The 20045-nt window shown below is 35.1% G+C and overlaps 1 protein-coding gene across 1 annotated transcript in view; it reads left to right on the top strand.

The window, feature by feature from the left end:
* LOC129907052 (uncharacterized) overlaps positions 1-20045 on the top strand; it is a 183119-nt gene that overhangs the window by 88321 nt on the left and 74753 nt on the right. The window contains exons 3-4 of the mRNA XM_055983093.1: positions 7497-7700; positions 7888-8532. Of these exons, the coding sequence (XP_055839068.1) occupies positions 7497-7700; positions 7888-8532 (849 nt within the window). The remainder of the gene's footprint in view (positions 1-7496; positions 7701-7887; positions 8533-20045) is intronic.

The raw sequence follows: 20045 nt of genomic DNA, 5'->3' as shown, positions 1-20045 counted from the left end.
GCCCATGTTGGTACCTTTCGTAACTTTAAAAATCTCACCATCGAATTGGAAAAAACTCTGGTCCATACAGAGTTGAGCTGTTTGTTGATAGATAATTTTTTTGTCTGTAGAAACTTCTGTTTCGTCTAGGTGTTTTTTAAACTCAATTAACGCTAAGTCAACCGGAATACTCGGAAACAATGAACAAACGTCAAAAGAGATCATTATTTCGTTTTCATTTATTTTTACATTTTTAATTTTTTGCACAAACTCAAAAGAGTTTTTAACGGAATAACTTTTTAACGGGGGTAGTTTCTTTATTTCTTGTACTAACCATTTAGCCTGTTTATAACATGGGGTATTTATATTGTCGACAATGGGTCGCATTTGTTTACCACTTTTGTGTATTTTTGGTAAGGCATATAAATAAGCTAATTTTGGGTTTGACACTATCAAGGATCTACTCAATCGCGAACCAAAATTCTCACTTATCCGTTTTCTTAAAACATCACTATCGCGAATCATTTTTGGTAAGGGATTTTTCGTAAATTTTTGGTATTTGCACTTTATTATTAAATTATTAACTCTTTCTTTATAATCATTTTTATCCAAAATTACTATTTTGTTACCTTTGTCGGCTTTTACATACACAACATCTTTTTCTTTTAGATTTTTAATAGTATCGATTTGTTTTTTCGATGTACTTGTAACTTTGTAACTTTGTTTACTTAAATCTATTATGGCTGAGGCAGTTGTTCTGATATCATGTTGAATTGATGGAACTTTGAACTTCAAACATGTTTCAATATCTACAACTGTATCCAATAAAGGCATATGTGGGGGTTTAGGGGTAAATTTCAAACCTTTGTTAAGTAAATTTAACTCGTCTTCACTAAAAGAAACACTTGATTCGTTCATTCAAACTAAATGTCAAAATAAATACATCAACTACAACAGAATAGATTTTATACATTACTTCCAATGAAATCTATGAAACAAAAAATTGTATGTAATGTATGAAAAAAATTTTAATGTATGATGTATGTAATGTATGTGATGTATCATCTATGAAATAGGGCCCAGGTAAATTATCCGAGCGGTTATAGCCAAACGATTGTAAGAAAGCGTACAGTTCATTTAGGCTAGCCGCGCACTTGTAGCTTTTAATTTTCCAACTGTTTGGTTTCTAAAATGAAACACATGGGATTGTGTGGGACCGCGCGCATATGCAGAAAGCATTCGTCGATTTAAGCAACGTCGCTCAACTAAACGGTCTATAAGGGAAGAAGAGATCAAAAGAAAAACAAGAGATTATACGCAGATGTTGTGTATGTTTTGGTTTATTTCGTTGATTGCTCGTGAAGTTTTTCATGTGCACGCTATTGTCGGAAAATAATAATGCTCACGTAGATTCAGTAAAAGCAGACTCAAAATACTGGTAACAATTCAGAATCAAGTTCGTGCTTTTTTCAAAATTAGTCAATAAACTTTATAAATTTTTTTTTTATTTAAACTTAAATTAAAACATATTTAGTGCAATTTGTAACTAATCGTGATATGTACGTAATTTATTTCATTTAATTATTTATTATAGTTTTAACTCAAGTTGAACACTTTACTTTCCAATGATAGTACAAAGGATATTTGTTCATTCCATATGAATCATATTACCATTTTAAATAGTTGCCTTCAAGTTTATTTTTACTGCCGCATGTTTTTCGGTGATAATTTTTTTTTATAAGCGAACAAGCCCTTACTTTGATAAAATGTATGTAGTTAAATATATATTAGACTGGGCCAAAAAAATAAAATATTTTTTTTTTGAAAGTTACCTCGAAAATCTTGTTCAGGATGATGAAAAAAAAATTTGGTGAAAATTTGAGCCGTTAAAAATAATTTTAAGAGGTCTATCATCGGTGTTTTTTATTTTTATACATGATATGATGTGTTACAACAGAACTGCTAGACGATCAAAGTAAAAAATTTCCTACAAAAAAGATCTGATTTAAAATTTTCGTCAGACGAGCCGTATTCGAGTAATTAAATCGAAGTGTTTTTTCAATTTGACTGTTTCACTTTGGAATTTTGTGATGAGCAAATAAGTGAATAGAAAAATAAAACCACGACAGATTCTTATAGGAAATTTATTCTCTACAAAAAAGGTCTCTTAGTAATTTTACCCTAAATTAAGTTCTGAAGAAGTTATTCACGATTTAATTTTTAATTTTTTAATTTTTTTCTCGATTTAAATCGTGAATAACTTCTTCAGAACTCAATTAGGGAAAATTACTAAGAGACCTTTTTTGTAGAGAATTAAATTTCCTATAAGAATCTGTCGTGGTTTTATTTTTCTATTCACTTATTTGCTCATCACAAAATTCCAAAGTGAAACAGTCAAATTGAAAAAACACTTCAATTTAAAAAGCTTAATTACTCGAATACGGCTCGTCTGACGAAAATTTTCAATCAGATCTTTTTTGTAGGAAATTTAATTTTATATAAGAAAAAATGAACAGAAATTTTTTTTACTTTGATCGTCTAGCAGTTCTGTTGTAAAACATCATATCACGTATAAAAATAAAAAACGGGTTGGGTGTAAGTGATCATGGCAGAAGATATCATGGGACAAGATATCGCACGCAACTTATCATGAGACACCTGATCATGAGGTTCGATTGCAACAAAATATTCATTTTGAGTTCATTCTAAAAAAAGAGGAGGTGACTTTCAAGAAAAGACTCTTGTTGGTGGTTGTTTTTATTTATTTTTATTTTTGAGGTTTAGGTTTAGTTTTTTTTAGACGGAATTTTGCGTTGATTGATATGTGCGAAAGGTGTTTGGTTTTTTGCAATTTTTGTGTGTGTTTTTTTATGAAGGGAATGAGAAGTAGGTAGGGACATAGTTTTTTTTATCTTCTATATAGGATGTGATTATGTACCTTACGGCTTTTTTATGAATTTAGGGTGTGTGGTCTAGGTGGTTTTCGTGGGAAGGAAAGACGTATGGTGTATTAAGTATAACTATATAGAGCGAGGGAGAAAAAAATGTGTCAAGATCTTTATTCTTGCTTTTTTTTGCATGAACAAAATGAGAGGTAACATATGTATATAAGTAGGGATATACTGATTTTTTTTGCATTGTTTTCCTTTCTATGTGGGTTATTGCAAATATTTTTTTATGATTTTGGGGTGTGTGGTTTAGAAAAAAATCATTCGAGACGTATGGTTTGGTGTCTATTGTGTATATAGGTATAGAGCGAGGGAGAGAAAAATGTGCCAAGATCTTTATTCTTGCTTTTTTTTTTGCATACAGAAAATTAAATGGGTGCATAAAACATTATATAGAAAGGGATATACCTACCTACCTGTTGTTGATTGGATTATTGCAATTATTTTTTTTATGAATATGGGGTGTGTTTGTTTTGGTTTAGGTTTTTTTTAATTCGGTGACGTATGGTGGCAAGTGTGTGGGTATATTAGGATAATGAGAAGAGAGGCAGGGAGGGGAGATAGGTACCTATGTGCAAAGATTTTGATTCAATTGGTTTGGTTGATTGTAGGTAGTAAGGAACATACATAGCATAGGTAGGTAATTCTTTTCTGTCAACGCGAAAGGGATTTTGTGATTTGATTTTTTTATGCTGAACAGAATGAGATGTAGCATGAAGGTACCTAGTTAGGTGTGTAGGTACTTATATAGTTAATGCTCTTGTTTAATGATTCAAGTGATAAATAAATTGATAAAAGTTCAAATTAAATATGAAAAAATTAATCATTTTATAAAAGTTTTAGTGAATCGAAACTTAAGCATTTAAGTTCAACATAAATCTTTCTGTGACAGTTTAGGCAGAGGAAAAAGTAGAGAATAAGAGTTTATGTTCAACATAAATTATTAAAGTTACCATTCAGCAAATGACCCTTAATCGTTAAGAATGATGATAGGTAGTTGGCATCCGTAATAGGGTTAGGGTTGTCTGGTAGGTACCTATACTAGTTTTTTAATTGGTTGATGAGAGAGAGGAATAAAAAACTATCGTAGATATAGATAGGTACCTACTGTTAAGACTAAGAATAGGCACCAATCGGCAAAAATATTTTTAATGGTTTAACCCTTTCGAACCCAAGCTATGAAAATCAATATTAAAAAATGTTTTTTCGGTATTATCGGGTCAAAAACATCACAACTACGAGATATGAATAGCAAAAAGTTATTTTCCAAAATAATAAATAGCAAAACTAATGTGTTATTCTCATGTTACATGTAAGTAACATGCACTGCCTATGACCACCAAAAAACGTCGGAGAACTGAGAAAATAACTTTTTATGAATCTAAAATGTATGCTACTTCTTCTTAGCAAAAAAGTAAAACACTTTTTGCATTAACATTTTTTATAGGTTTCTTTTTTTCAAAATTATGACCATGTATAAAAAAGTTTTTTTTTGCAAAAAAATGTGAATTTCATAGACCAGTGCCGATGTAAAATTCAAACAATGAAAAAAAGCTTGAATTCGAAAAAAAAATTTTATCATTGTTTACAATTTTGGCCTATTTATTCAAATTTACACTTTAATTACTCAAAAAACGTAAGATTTCATGTAGGCCAAAATTGTAAACAATGATAAAATTTTTTTTTCGAATTCAAGCTTTTTTTCATTTTTTGAATTTTACTAGAACATGTTCTATAGTATACTAATGTAAAATTTTTTTTACACCATCAGAAAATAGACATTTAACGAACGAAATGCCCACCGACTTTTTGAAAAAAGCTGATATTTTGACACGTGAATTTTCGATTGAAAATTAGGGTGTTTTTTTGGTATTAAGTCAAAATAAGGTGAACAAATTAATATTTTAAATCAAATAAATTACAGTGTATTTGGGACATAATAAGGTAAGTTTTCAACAAATTTCGTAGAAAAATTTTTGTTTTTGAAAAAGATAAAAATAAAAAACCAAAAACTCGGTTTTTTGAATTTTTCACATAAATTTTGAGGTTATGTGAAAAAATTGTTGATACAAAAGTTGTAGATCTTTTTATTACCTACAACTTTGCCATACAACTTTTTTCTATAGGATTTGTAGTTTTGCCGGAAATCGAGATATACCATTTTTTACCATTAAAAACTCAACCCACCCACTTCCCGAACTCGGCTCGCCCGTAATTTATTTTTCCTTTCATTCTTATCATATTTCCCTCCTTTTCCAATGGGTTTCATCCTACTATGATTTTTTTGTACTTTTTAATGTTTTTTAAGGCATCGGCACTGGTCTATGAAATTCACATTTTTTTGCAAAAAAAAACTTTTTTATACATGGTCATAATTTTGAAAAAAAGAAACCTATAAAAAATGTTAATGCAAAAAGTGTTTTACTTTTTTGCTAAGAAGAAGTAGCATACATTTTAGATTCATAAAAAGTTATTTTCTCAGTTCTCCGACGTTTTTTGGTGGTCATAGGCAGTGCATGTTACTTACATGTAACATGAGAATAACACATTAGTTTTGCTATTTATTATTTTGGAAAATAACTTTTTGCTATTCATATCTCGTAGTTGTGATGTTTTTGACCCGATAATACCGAAAAAACATTTTTTAATATTGATTTTCATAGCTTGGGTTCGAAAGGGTTAAACCATTAAAAATATTTTTGCCGATTGGTGCCTATTCTTAGTCTTAACAGTAGGTACCTATCTATATCTACGATAGTTTTTTATTCCTCTCTCTCATCAACCAATTAAAAAACTAGTATAGGTACCTACCAGACAACCCTAACCCTATTACGGATGCCAACTACCTATCATCATTCTTAACGATTAAGGGTCATTTGCTGAATGGTAACTTTAATAATTTATGTTGAACATAAACTCTTATTCTCTACTTTTTCCTCTGCCTAAACTGTCACAGAAAGATTTATGTTGAACTTAAATGCTTAAGTTTCGATTCACTAAAACTTTTATAAAATGATTAATTTTTTCATATTTAATTTGAATTTTTATCAATTTATTTATCACTTGAATCATTAAACAAGAGCATTAACTATATAAGTACCTACACACCTAACTAGGTACCTTCATGCTACATCTCATTCTGTTCAGCATAAAAAAATCAAATCACAAAATCCCTTTCGCGTTGACAGAAAAGAATTACCTACCTATGCTATGTATGTTCCTTACTACCTACAATCAACCAAACCAATTGAATCAAAATCTTTGCACATAGGTACCTATCTCCCCTCCCTGCCTCTCTTCTCATTATCCTAATATACCCACACACTTGCCACCATACGTCACCGAATTAAAAAAAACCTAAACCAAAACAAACACACCCCATATTCATAAAAAAAATAATTGCAATAATCCAATCAACAACAGGTAGGTAGGTATATCCCTTTCTATATAATGTTTTATGCACCCATTTAATTTTCTGTATGCAAAAAAAAAAGCAAGAATAAAGATCTTGGCACATTTTTCTCTCCCTCGCTCTATACCTATATACACAATAGACACCAAACCATACGTCTCGAATGATTTTTTTCTAAACCACACACCCCAAAATCATAAAAAAATATTTGCAATAACCCACATAGAAAGGAAAACAATGCAAAAAAAATCAGTATATCCCTACTTATATACATATGTTACCTCTCATTTTGTTCATGCAAAAAAAAGCAAGAATAAAGATCTTGACACATTTTTTTCTCCCTCGCTCTATATAGTTATACTTAATACACCATACGTCTTTCCTTCCCACGAAAACCACCTAGACCACACACCCTAAATTCATAAAAAAGCCGTAAGGTACATAATCACATCCTATATAGAAGATAAAAAAAACTATGTCCCTACCTACTTCTCATTCCCTTCATAAAAAAACACACACAAAAATTGCAAAAAACCAAACACCTTTCGCACATATCAATCAACGCAAAATTCCGTCTAAAAAAAACTAAACCTAAACCTCAAAAATAAAAAATAAATAAAGAAAAACAACCACCAAATAGAAGTCCTTCCAAAAAAGGAGGAGTCAAATAGAATGAACTAAAAATGAATTTGTTCGAATCAAACCGTATGATCATGATCAGTTGCGTCATGATAGGTTGCTCATGATAACTTGTCGTATGATGTCTCATGATAGCTTGTCCCATGATAACCTGGGGTGACCCCATAAAAAACACCGATGATAGACCTCTTAAAATTATTTTTAACGGCTCAAATTTTCACCAAATTTTTTTTTCATCATCCTGAACAAGATTTTCGAAGCAACTTTCAAAAAAAAAATTTTTATTTTTTTGGCCCAGTCCAATATATATATTTATTATTTTCCGTAAATATACGCTTCCAAAAAAAAAATCCTATCAATTACTTTAGATGCAAGACAAAGTACTTATTTTGCCAATTCATTTTGCTTTAAAAAATCTTTATAATTTGAATTTCGTTGAATACTATTGTATTGCTAAATACTAAATGGTTTATTCAAATCTTAATGAAATATTATCAAATAAATATGAGTGTCCTTAGAAAACTTAATGGATCGTGATATAGAAACGGCTATTTACTATGGAGATTCAAATATAAATATTGGTGATCCATTTAAGATAACTTGCATAATACCAGTATCCGAGCCAATAAATTGGGTTAAAAATGGTGAACCCATAACAAATCATAATTTACGTCACTGGCGAGATAATCACTCTTTTATAACATCGGAAAGCCCTATCGATGGTAAGTATATCGCAGATATAATGCGTTACTGAATCTGCGTTCAATTTCACTTTAACCTTGTTTGAATTGATTTATAACGTCTAAAGGTTACTTAATTGGTATAAAACCTCATAATTTTTTTTGTTGAACGCAGGTTAATGCCATCTAAGTTTTTTATCATTGGTAAATGCTAATGTTTTTTTCAAAGGTGAACGCCATAAAATCGAAGCCCATTTGAGTGTTCGACACGCATTGAAAGCACACCAGGGCAAATATCAGTGTAACACACTTCATACAAGCTATCACACGCTCAAATTGCACAAACTCGAAAACCAATTCACAAATTCCCAAATGATCGACTCTTCCGAAGAAACGTACTTCTCCACCCAATCGCCAGAAATGTATCTTCCAAACGTGGGGAATACAGTTTACCGAGGCGTTCTTCCAACCTCTACACCGATCCCATCCATCTCCACTAAACTGTATGACATGTCTTCTCAAAAGATTGCCAGTGTCTATTCAAATGCGTCTAATTTTAATAATATATACACACTACCTGCTGAAGTTCCACCCTCGAATAGTGAAATAGGTTTCACCACAACTACTGGCCATGAACACAAAAATGTGTTCGATAAAAATAACATAACTGGTATTTTGTTAGTTCATCCGTCTTCTTTTCCAGTCAGTCCAGAATATATTCAAATGATAACTGGCAGAATAATAGAGCAATCAACACCAACCGAACCAGTAACAACTAGACAATATTATCTTCCGGTGCTTCCTGGAGTTTCTTCATACGATACTACAACTGCTACTGCTACAAACATTTTACCCAAACCATTTATAAGGAAGGGTGAGATTACAAAAAAAATAAAAGTTGTTTTTTTTTTTTGCCAAAATCATTTGTTATTTTTTTTTCCTTAGGTATGCAGTTATGTTCAATAGCTCGAATTTCGTTTTCTTTTTGATAAAATTCAAAAATTGTATGTATCACCTATAAAAACCTACGATTATTGTAATAAGTTAAATAGTTTTACCTTTGTTGTTTTAATTTTAATCAGTGTTGGTTTGTCATTATTAGCTTTTTTCATACATAACTGTAAAATTGCATTATTCGAACTGTGATTTAAACTGCTATTTTAACCCATAAATATTAATTTAAAAAAACTGAACTTCTGTCTGTGTTGTGCTTGATTTCATTTAACAGATACAGTATCGGACAAACATTTCAACTCAAAGTAAAATTAAACAAATTGTTCAGTTTCGTTAAAATTTTAATCAATACTATAATTGATTTTCATACATTCCGAAGACTTATTATTTTAAGAAAATAAAATTACATAATTTTCAAAATAAAAATAAATATATGACGAGGCATTGGTTCAATTGGTATTTCATTCCAAGCCTTTTCATATCTTCGTCTGCACATTTCCTCTATTATTTTTCATTTGCCGATCTTGCACAAATTTTCTTTTGAACTAAAGTCTGGTGACAGTGGTGGGCAATATTGTCATCATTAACCGTGTTTCGATCACCCTAGCTGCATGTTTTGGGTCAATGTCGCTATTCGGGGCTATCGTGAATAAAAATTTCCCTGGGAATGTTTCCCATTTTTACTCGCGATATAGGTGCTATATGTATATCAAGTTATGTATTCGTACAAAAAAAAAGTTGAGATAACATTTTTCCATGACATTACGATGGTAGAGAATGCCAAAAAACTGAGTCCCGGAATTCTGTCTGTCTGTCTGTCAGTCTGTCAGTCTGTCAGTCTGTCAGTCTGTCAGTCTGTCAGTCTGTCAGTCTGTCAGTCTGTCAGTCTGTCAGTCTGTCTGTCTGTCTGTTTAAGGAGCTACAGCCTAAACAGATGGACCGATTAATGTCAAACGTGGTATGTAACGTTATTTGGCGACTTTTTTGAAATTAATTTTTTGGACCAAAAATAACGGTAACTGTCATATACCGGTTTTAGTAAAATTGAAATATCTCGAAAACGGCTCAAACGATTTTGTTTAAAAAATTCAAATTTTAGTTTGAAGTTAAGGTCTATCTTCCAATGAAATTTTTTTTTTTGAAAATCGTTATTAACGGTACCTGCCATAGAACCTTTTTTTTTCAAATCCGATTATCTTCCAAAAAAATAATTTTTGGATTCAAAAAAAAAATTTGAAAATTTTTTTTTGAAAAATCAAATTTTCGAAAACAAGAAATTGAGTTTTTTTTAAAAATACCAATACCAATACCATACCAATTTTATTTAAAAACTTTTTTTCCAAAAAACTATTTATAAAAAATTAGTTTTTTTAAAAACGGCTCTAACGATTTTGAAATTTTTTTTTCTAAAACTGTATCTTAATACATATATGTATCAATCAAAACTGCATACTTGTTTTGAGGGCAATTTGGTTTCAGATTTTGTTTTAATTTTTTAAAAAACGAATTTTATTTTTTTTTTCCAAATTTTTATATAAAAAGTCTTAAAAATTTAAGCAACTTCGACTCTAAGAGCAAGTTCGTGCGACCCAGTCATGCATTTTATTTAAATATGAAAACGAAAATGATCATGAAAAGTTTTCCCCAGAATTTATTGGTATCGGCAATAAATTATCTAGGGAAATGTAGTTGTGATTTCACCGGGTTTTTCGTTCCCTGGAAATTAATTCCGAGGGAGATTCACAAGAATTTCGAGGGAAAAAAATATTTCGGCGAAAACAAATTCCCCTGGAGATTCGCGATAGGGCCCCTTATATAGAAAGGGAAAATATAATTGCTTTGGTCTTTCAGCACGACAATGATTCAAAACACGCAGCTGTGCCGATTGATCCCTACCCAAAATCTGGTATTTCAAATTCCCGCAACACTAATAAATTTATTTATTTATAATAAATAAATTTATGTTCTAGAAAAAGTCAAAACGTCTCACTGTTTGCAAGGGGTGCGATCAGTGAGACAGGCTAATGTGAACAGAGAGACGGATATAAAATAAAAAAAAAAAAAACGGAAAGAACATATAAATTTAATATATATGTATGTAAAAAAAAAGTTCTGTCCATTACCCTGATTTTTTGTGTGTTTTACACTGTTTTCATAACACTCCAAAAAATCCACCTGATTTTGTGTGATATTTTCCGGTGTGGGACAACTAAAATTCAATCGGACAATATTTAAAACAGTCAGAAGGGAAAATAAACGTTTTGACTGTACGCGGGAAATTGTTTGGAGTTACAAAAAGATGGAGGTGTTTGAACTCTTTTAACTTAATTACACAGAACGTCGACAGGAAGCAAAATTGTTCTAAGTAAATAGGATTTGTTAAGGACCTAGAGCAATTTTAGTTTCTAGTTCCATAACTGTTATTGTGTTTGATTTTATTTACTGTTGCATATGTATTATGTTAAATAAGAGAGTGTTATTGGCCAAAATGATCAAAGAGACATATTTGATTCTCATTTGTCTTCTTATATGTGTACATAATGTAAGAGATGTGATAATTTGACATGTCCAATCTAGAAGTTTCCACTCTTTGCGTCTTCATTTTGTATAGGACTAGTACGAGTCTAGGATTTAGGTGAAATAAAGGATACTATTACTTACTCTGAGAAATTAATGATTTAAATACATGTGTACATACATAGTAGAGCTTTTAAGGGGAAATAACACTTTGTAGACACGAAATCGAATGCCATTTTCATTAGCGTATAAAACAAAAGAGAAACATTATTTTCTTTTGTAGTGTATTGAGTTTGATAAAGTATATCAATAGGTAACAGAATAGGCTGAGGTGAAATTTTTTAATGATAAAATGACGGCGTAGTTCAGGATCATCGCAAACTCCTTTTTTTTCTTCGGGCGACTAACTCCTACATTTTTTATCCGATAGGGACGAAATCGAGTCTCATTTTTATCCGCGTATAAAACAAAATAGAAATATTATTTTCTAAGTTCAAGTCACCGTCTGTCTTTCAAGCCAACAAGTTGACTTTCAGTTTTGCTCGCTCTATTTTCTTGTACACTGCATTTATAATTACCCGTTATTTCAAAAATGATAATAATGATAACAATGATAATTTTTTTTTTTTTACTTTACTTGTGGAGGAATGCGTTACGCGCCATAAGGAGGTATCCATACCTCCCCGTGTGTCGGCCTCGCCAAGGAAAAAATGTCGGTATGCCTTATAATGGCATACCGGCTAAACCTCCAAAAGTGTCTCGAAGAACCCCCCTCGGGACCACGGGATTGCACTTCTTCAAGAGGGGATGCTGTTGTACGGCCCATTCTGGGCTCACGTCTTGTAGCGAGATCCTTTCTTCCTCTGCTTTCTTCGTTCCTGGGTTAGGAAGGTTAAGGTTAGGTAGGTTACGTTAGGGAGGTTAAGTAAGGATTAGGTGAAATTAGTTGGGTTTCGTTAGTTTAATATTAGTCATTTATTAGGTGAAGTTAGGTTACGTTAGTTGAAGGTGGTTCGGTTGAATTTGGTTAGGTTAGTTGGTTAATAGGTTAGGAAAGGTTAGGAACGCGGAACTGTTCTTCTTCTCTTTTCTTATTTCTGAGGAGCTGATTTGTGTATGCACTGATCACGTTCCAGTTGTATTGGCTAGTAAGCATCTTCTCGACTATGTTCTCTGGAGTGATGGTGCCAATGTTTGTCTCCAGTTCTTCTCTTTGTGCTGCCCATCTGCTGCAGACGAAGAAGGTATGTTGTGGATCGTCTTCTTGGGAGTCCCCGTGCTGGCATGCTGGACTACTCGTTTTGCCGATCTTGTGGAGAAATGCGTTGAAGTAACCGTGTCCGGTGAGTAACTGGGTGACGTAATAATTAACCTCACCGTGTTTCCGGTCTTTCCACTCAGCCACATTTCTAATCAGTCCGCCGTCCATCGTCTTCTGCTTTCTGCGCACCAACGTTCTTGCCACTTCTGTATGGTCAGCTGCTTAGCCTCTTCTGTTGCCGCTTCCAACCCCATTTCCGCCTTTTTGTCGTAGACGTACTTCCTTTCTGTCGCTAGGAGATCGATAGGGGTCACTCCAGCGATTACAAGGACAGCTGGTTCCGACACTGTTCGATAAGAGCTTGCCACACGTAGAGCTCCGCGTCTTTGTACTGCTGCCATCTGCTTCCGGTACTTCTCCTGTTTAAGTGCGTCCGTCCATATTTCGCTTCCATACAGTAGGATGGAATGCGTTGTCGCCATCAGTAACTTCCGCTCTGTGATGTGGTAGTTTTTGATGATCTTTCCGTTGCTGCCTTTATTTGTTGCCAGTAGTATAGCTTTGTGTCGAGCCTCAGTCCCAAGTACTTCACTGCCTCGCTGCTTCTTATTACTTCGTCCCCAATTTGGAAGTCCATTTGTGTGGGAATCCTCTTCCTCGTCAGAAGAACTATCTCTGTTTTTTCCGTGGCTAGGCTGAGTCCATGTTCTTCCATCCATGAATTTGTCCGTCGCATGACCTGGTTCAGTTTTCTTTGCGCGCTATCGGTGTCTAGTGCCGTAATCACCGCGGCGATGTCGTCAGCATAGCCAACCAGGAAGGCATCGTCAGGCATCTCCATGCGAAGGATATCATCATAGGAGATGTTCCACAGGTCTGGTCCTAAGATTGACCCCTGCGCTGCCCCAGATGTGACTTTCTTCCTTCGCTGGCCTTCTGCGGTCTCGTAGATCAGCTCTCGATCCCTGAGATAGTTCTTCGCCATCCGAAGAAGATAGGCAGGAACGTGGAATCTCCATTCGAGCGCATGTAGTATATCGCTCCACCTGGCTGAGTTAAAGGCATTACAAACATCCAGCGTTGCCAGCAAAACGATCTCTTTCGAGTAGTGGTTTCTTTGTTGGGCGATTTGGGCGGCGCACGGTTGTCCAAAATGACTTATCTCGTTGCAAAAATCATAACTTTTGAACGGATTGAGTTAGCGGTACAATTTTTTTTTTTATTTGAAGGACATTTCTAGGGCTATTATACCAATGAATTTCAATAAAATTATTTCACAGGGTGTTTCGGAATCATCGGCCAAAAACAGATTTTCTTTAAAAAAAAAGTTTAAATTAAAATTGGTATGCCATTTTGTAGAAATCACTAATCCACATTTAAAAACAAAATTTCAAAAAAATACAATGTCCCGTTTTCGAAAATTTTATTTTTCAAAAAAAAGTTTCAAAATTTTTTTAAAAATCCAAAATTTATTTTTTTTTTAAATTTTATTTTTGGCTTATATTTGAGTTATATAAGTGCTTCTTCACAAAAAGTTTCGTTGAAATCGAATAAGCCGTTTCGGAGAATATCGGATTTGAAAAAAAAAAACGGTTTTATGGCAGGTACCGTAAAAAATCCATTCGGTTCCATGCATTAAGCCGAATAGGGTATGTGTACCAATCAATTGTTGATCCAAAATAAAAATATTTAGCTGCGCATGCTTGTGCACTGCCGAGATTTTGTACTTTGAAAAAAAATGAAGGCAGAAGGAACAGATTTTCTTTAAAAAAAATGTTTAAATTGAAATTGGTATGCCATTTTGTAGAAATCACTAATCCACATCTAAAAACAAAATTTCAAAAAAATACAATGTCCCGTTTTCGAAAATTTTACTTTTCAAAAAAAAATTTAAAAATTTTTTTAAAAATCCAAAAATTATTTTTTTTTGAAATTTTATTTTTGGCCTATATTTGAGTTATATAAGTGCTTCTTCAAAAAAAGTTTCGTTGAAATCGAATAAGCCGTTTCGCAGAATATCAGATTTAAAAAAAAACCGTTCTATGGCAGGTACCGTTAATAATGATTTTCCAAAAAAAAATTTTTTCATTAGAAGATAGACCTTGTTTTCAAACTTACATTTGAATTTTTTAAACAAAATCGTTGGAGCCGTTTTTGAGCAATTACAGCTTTACTGAAATTGGTGTATGACAAGTACCGTTATTTTTGGCCCAAAAAAATTAATTCCAAAAACCCCTCTGGAGGGTCTCCAAAAAATGCTACATACCAAATTTGAAGTCAATCGGTCCATCCGTTTAGGCTGTAGATCCTTATACAGACAGACAGACAGACGGACTTCCGGGACCAACTTTTTTGGCATTCTCTATAATCGTAATATCATGGAAAAGTGTAATCTGAACTTTTTTTAGATGTGAATTAGTGATTTCTACAAAATGGCATACCAATTTTAATTTAAATATTTTTTTTTTTAAGAAAATCGGTTTTCGGCCGATGATTCCTAAACACCCTGTAAAACAATTTTCTTGAAATTCATTGGTGTAACAGCCCCCAGTGCGCCGCGCCGCACTGTTGTCCAAAATGACTTATCTCGTTGCAAAAATCATAACTTTTGAACGGATTGAGGTAGCGGTACAGTTTTCGGTATAAATTTCCAGGGCTGTTACACCAATGAATTTCAAGAAAATTGTTTTACAGGGTGTTTAGGAATCATCGGCCGAAAACCGATTTTCTTAAAAAAAAAAAAATATTTAAATTAAAATTGGTATGCCATTTTGTAGAAATCACTAATTCACATCTAAAAAAAGTTCAGATTACACTTTTCCATGATATTACGATTATAGAGAATGCCAAAAAAGTTGGTCCCGGAAGTCCGTCTGTCTGTCTGTCTGTATAAGGATCTACAGCCTAAACGGATGGACCGATTGACTTCAAATTTGGTATGTAGCATTTTTTGGAGACCCTCCAGAGGGGTTTTTGGAATTAATTTTTTTGGGCCAAAAATAACGGTACTTGTCATACACCAATTTCAGTAAAGCTGTAATTGCTCAAAAACGGCTCCAACGATTTTGTTTAAAAAATTCAAATGTAAGTTTGAAAACAAGGTCTATCTTCTAATGAAAAAATTTTTTTTTGGAAAATCATTATTAACGGTACCTGCCATAGAACGGTTTTTTTTTAAATCTGATATTCTGCGAAACGGCTTATTCGATTTCAACGAAACTTTTTTTGAAGAAGCACTTATATAACTCAAATATAGGCCAAAAATAAAATTTCAAAAAAAAATAATTTTTGGATTTTTAAAAAAATTTTTAAATTTTTTTTTGAAAAGTAAAATTTTCGAAAACGGGACATTGTATTTTTTTGAAATTTTGTTTTTAGATGTGGATTAGTGATTTCTACAAAATGGCATAACAATTTTAATTTAAACATTTTTTTTAAAGAAAATCTGTTCCTTCTGCCTTCATTTTTTTTCAAAGTACAAAATCTCGGCAGTGCGCAAGCATGCGCAGCTAAATATTTTTATTTTGGATCAACAATTGATTGGTACACATACCCTATTCGGTTTAATGCATGGAACCGAATGGATTTTTTACGGTACCTGCCATAAAACCGTTTTTTTTTTCAAATCCGATATTCTCCGAAACGGCTTATTCGATTTCAACGAAACTTTTTGTGAAGAAGCACTTATATAACTCAAATATAAGCCAAAAATAAAATTTAAAAAAAAAATAAATTTTGGATTTTTAAAAAAATTTTGAATCTTTTTTTTGAAAAATAAAATTTTCGAAAACGGGACATTGTATTTTTTTGAAATTTTGTTTTTAAATGTGGATTAGTGATTTCTACAAAATGGCATACCAATTTTAATTTAAACTTTTTTTTTAAAGAAAATCTGTTTTTGGCCGATGATTCCGAAACACCCTGTGAAATAATTTTATTGAAATTCATTGGTATAATAGCCCTAGAAATGTCCTTCAAATAAAAAAAAAAATTGTACCGCTAACTCAATCCGTTCAAAAGTTATGATTTTTGCAACGAGATAAGTCATTTTGGACAACCGTGCGGCGTGCACTACTTCTTGTATTGCTCCGATAGTAGAGCGGCCTCTCCGGAAACCGTACTGTCTCTCTGATAGATCGCCCGACGCTTGTACTGCTGCTGCGAGCCGTGGTTTCAAAAGTTTTTCCAAGAGTTTCCCCGCAGTTTCTAGCATGCACAGAGGTCTGTATGCAGATGGGGAATCCGGGTCTCCCTTGCCTTGGCTGATGAGCACCAGCCGATGTTTCTTCCAGCTCTTGGGGAAGACGCCTTCTATAAGGAAGCTGTTAAAGATGTTCAGCAGTAATTGGGGACATACTTTGGCGGTCGCTTTCAGGACTTCTGTGGGAATTCCGTCGGGGCCAGGAGCTCTTCGGTTTTGCAAGGACTGCACAGCTATGCTCAACTCCTCCTCACTAAAAAGTGGGATATCCTGTCTTTGGACCGGTGTGTTATCAGTTGTCCTGACAGGATGAGTTGGGAATAGAGTTTCGACAATGTGCTCCATTTTTTCTTCGCTTAGGACTGGGGGTGCCATCTGAGCTCCTAGTTTACGCGTGACGATCTTGTAGCCTAGTCCCCAGGGGTCGCTATTGACATCACGGCGGAGATCCTCCCATTTCTCTCTCTTGCTCGAATTGATGGCCCTCTTGAGCTCGGGTCTCTTGGTTCTGAACTCCGTTATGGCGTCCTCCAAAGGTTCAGCGTTTCTTCTCCTGGTAACTCCCCCTGGTAACTATTCGTCGAAGTTGTAAACATCTTTGGCGTAACGCAGCTATCTCCCCTGTCCACCAGTACTCTGGATCTCTGTTTCTGTTGGGGCCTCTTGTTCTAGGCATTGAGGAGTCGCAGGCGAGCCGAATAAGTTGCATCGTGGCTTCAGCCTTGGTTTCAGCAGGTCCTTCTACTCGCAGCACAGCATCTGCCCCTTCCTCGATCACTCCCTTTAAAACATCCGCGTTAAGCCTGTTTAAGTTCCACCTTGGAGCCCGTGGTTGGTGACGTAAGTTTAGGGCTCGTTGGTTATCCTCCAGGTCGAAAACGATATACTGGTGGTCGCTGCCTGTATAGTCCTCGATTACTCTCCAGTTCTTAATTTTTGCGAATGCGGTGCCCATCGCAAAGGTATTATCTGGAATAGTGCCTCTGTGTCCTGGGGTCGAACTACGGCATACGTTCGTTAACGTATGGTTGCTATGTGTCCCTATCTTCTTCTACTAATTAAATAGAGAGAGCAATAAACAAAACGTTAACGTATGATCGTAATCGTGTGCGGTAGTTCGGCCCCTGGTCTCCTGAAGGTGGGGGTATTTCCTACGTTAGCAACGTATAGCCCACGTCTCTCGGCCGTCTCGAGTATTTGCCTTCCTCGAGAGTCTGTAGTTGGCATACCCCACTCCTGACCTCTGGCGTTGAAGTCTCCAGCCACTAGAATGTCTCCCTGGGTTTGATTTAGAAAATCTTCTAGATCTTCCAGTTTTTTACGGAACTCTTCGCTTCTTTCATTAGGAGTGAGGTATATGCTAACTACTGTCAGCCTTCCACTGTTAACCTATGCGAAGCCTCTTTCTGCCCCTTTTCTCTCAATGAGGAATTTCCTTGTGTCAGGCATCCAAACAGCAGCAGTTCTGAGCAGATCCGGGATCCAGTTTGGTCCATCCTTATTACGGTATTGCTCACTTACTATGACAATGTCAGCTCGCAATTCCATAACAAGTTTTGTCAGGAGGCTATCTGCGGTTAGACTCCTGTGGACATTCGCTTGGAGGATTTTGGTCATTTTGAGGACGCCTTTTTCGCCTGTTCAAGTGCTTTCCTAAACACTTGGCAGTTTCCTGTGCCTGGTACGTGGTTCAAGGATGTTGTGTTTTCCAGGTCGGCACAGAAGCAACATTTTGAAGGATTTTTGCAATCTTTCATTTTGTGTCCTTTCTCTCCACAATTGATACAGAGTCCTTGGCCCTTTCTGTCCATACTGGTGCAAGACGATTGTGTATGTCCATATCCAAAGCATTTGAAGCACCTTTTAACTTCAACTAGTCTGCGGATTCGACATTGAACCCATCCAACTTTTATTTTGGGGGATTTCAGCATATCGTTGGCTGCTCTTGTGCTTATTTGGACAATGGCCATCTTCAGCGAACTTCTGTTTTTGCCTGTGATCGCTACCTGGATATATGTTGCAATATCGAGGAGTTTCTTTTTAACAGCTTCCTCGACTTCCTCCACAGTTGTCAGCTCGTCCAGGTCCCTAATTTCGATAGCCACTTTCGGTTCGAGGTTTTGGACCGTTGCCTTATCTCCTAGTATGGACTTCAGGGATTCACCAAAGGCTTTTTTGTCCTTAGTTTTTGCTCCGAGTTCTAGAAGCACATGTCCAGATTTTGTCTGCCGATCATTTTTGACAACGGTTTCGGTGTCGTCTGAATTCGCTTTGCTTCGGATTTCCCTCAGAATATCGGAGAATTTCTCCGTTCCCTTCGACTTGATTAAGATAGCTTCAGGTCTAGCTCTCCGTCGGTCGCGTTTTTTCCCCTTCTTCATCTTATCTTTTGGGCCTTCTTTGGGATTTTCTTGGGTGTTGCTCTTTTGGCTTGTCCCTGCCGCCCCCGTCGCCTTTATCGGAGCTTTTTCCCCCATCGTTTCTGCGGTCTCAGCAATTTTAGAATAGCTCTGTTTTCCGTTGCTATCCGCCGTTCTACCTGAATCTTTGGGATCGGAAGCGGGTGATTTTTGAGTCTGTTCGTCACATGCTGTTACCACGTGATGCCTTTCACCAGTTTGAGACTTCCTGGTTCTTTTCCCTTGTGTTTTTGCAAGTGGGCTAGATGGTGGTCTCTTTGTTTTGAGCATGTTTGTTCGTCCACGTCTTCGTTTGTTTGTGTGCCAACATCCTCTGTTTTGACTTTCGAACTTACATCCTTAGTTGTCGTAGGGCAGACTTTCTTGTTTTTCTTGTGGAGCCAGTTCATTATGTCAATAGACTCTTCTAATACCTCAATCCCATTTTTGATGTCCTTGCTAATATTTTTCTGTTTCTCGCATGCAAGTCTCATTGTCTTCGACACTTTTCAACCTCTTTGGATATATTGTCTTCATCCGATTCTGCTAGTGTTTCTTCTGCAGGTGTCTCACTAGCTTTAGAGGTTACTATGACTGGCTCTGCTTCTTTTCCTGTTAGCCTTCCACCTCGGGGGGGTGTACGAGCTATTTTTAGGATTCTCTTGAAAGGATCCGGGGTAACTTCGGGGCCTTTGCTTGTAGTGATACTTTCGTTGGGAGGCAAGTGTGCCACTCCCAAGGAAGGGTTTACATTAACCTTTTCATTTCCATTTCTATTGCAGTCGCTGTATATCGACGTCCCGGGGCCTGCGCGCTCACCCGAGTCAGACGCCGGTACTGGGGTTCCGACTCCCTGCACCGTAAAATTTCTCTCCCTTACTTCACTCTCCATATTTGATTTGTTGTTCTGTGTTCCTTCAGATAGTAGTTTTTGTTGGTCCGCGTGTGGTATTTTATTTCCCACATACCCTGCATTTCAAAGAAATACCGAGCGTTCCACTATCCGTCACGCGTCCTCTAGGGGAAAAACTACAAAACCCCCGAGGAGATAATAT

The sequence above is a fragment of the Episyrphus balteatus genome, chromosome 1 (genome assembly GCF_945859705.1).
Source record: "Episyrphus balteatus chromosome 1, idEpiBalt1.1, whole genome shotgun sequence".
Taxonomy (NCBI): domain Eukaryota; kingdom Metazoa; phylum Arthropoda; class Insecta; order Diptera; family Syrphidae; genus Episyrphus; species Episyrphus balteatus.
This window is presented reverse-complemented; position numbering and strand designations above follow the sequence as displayed.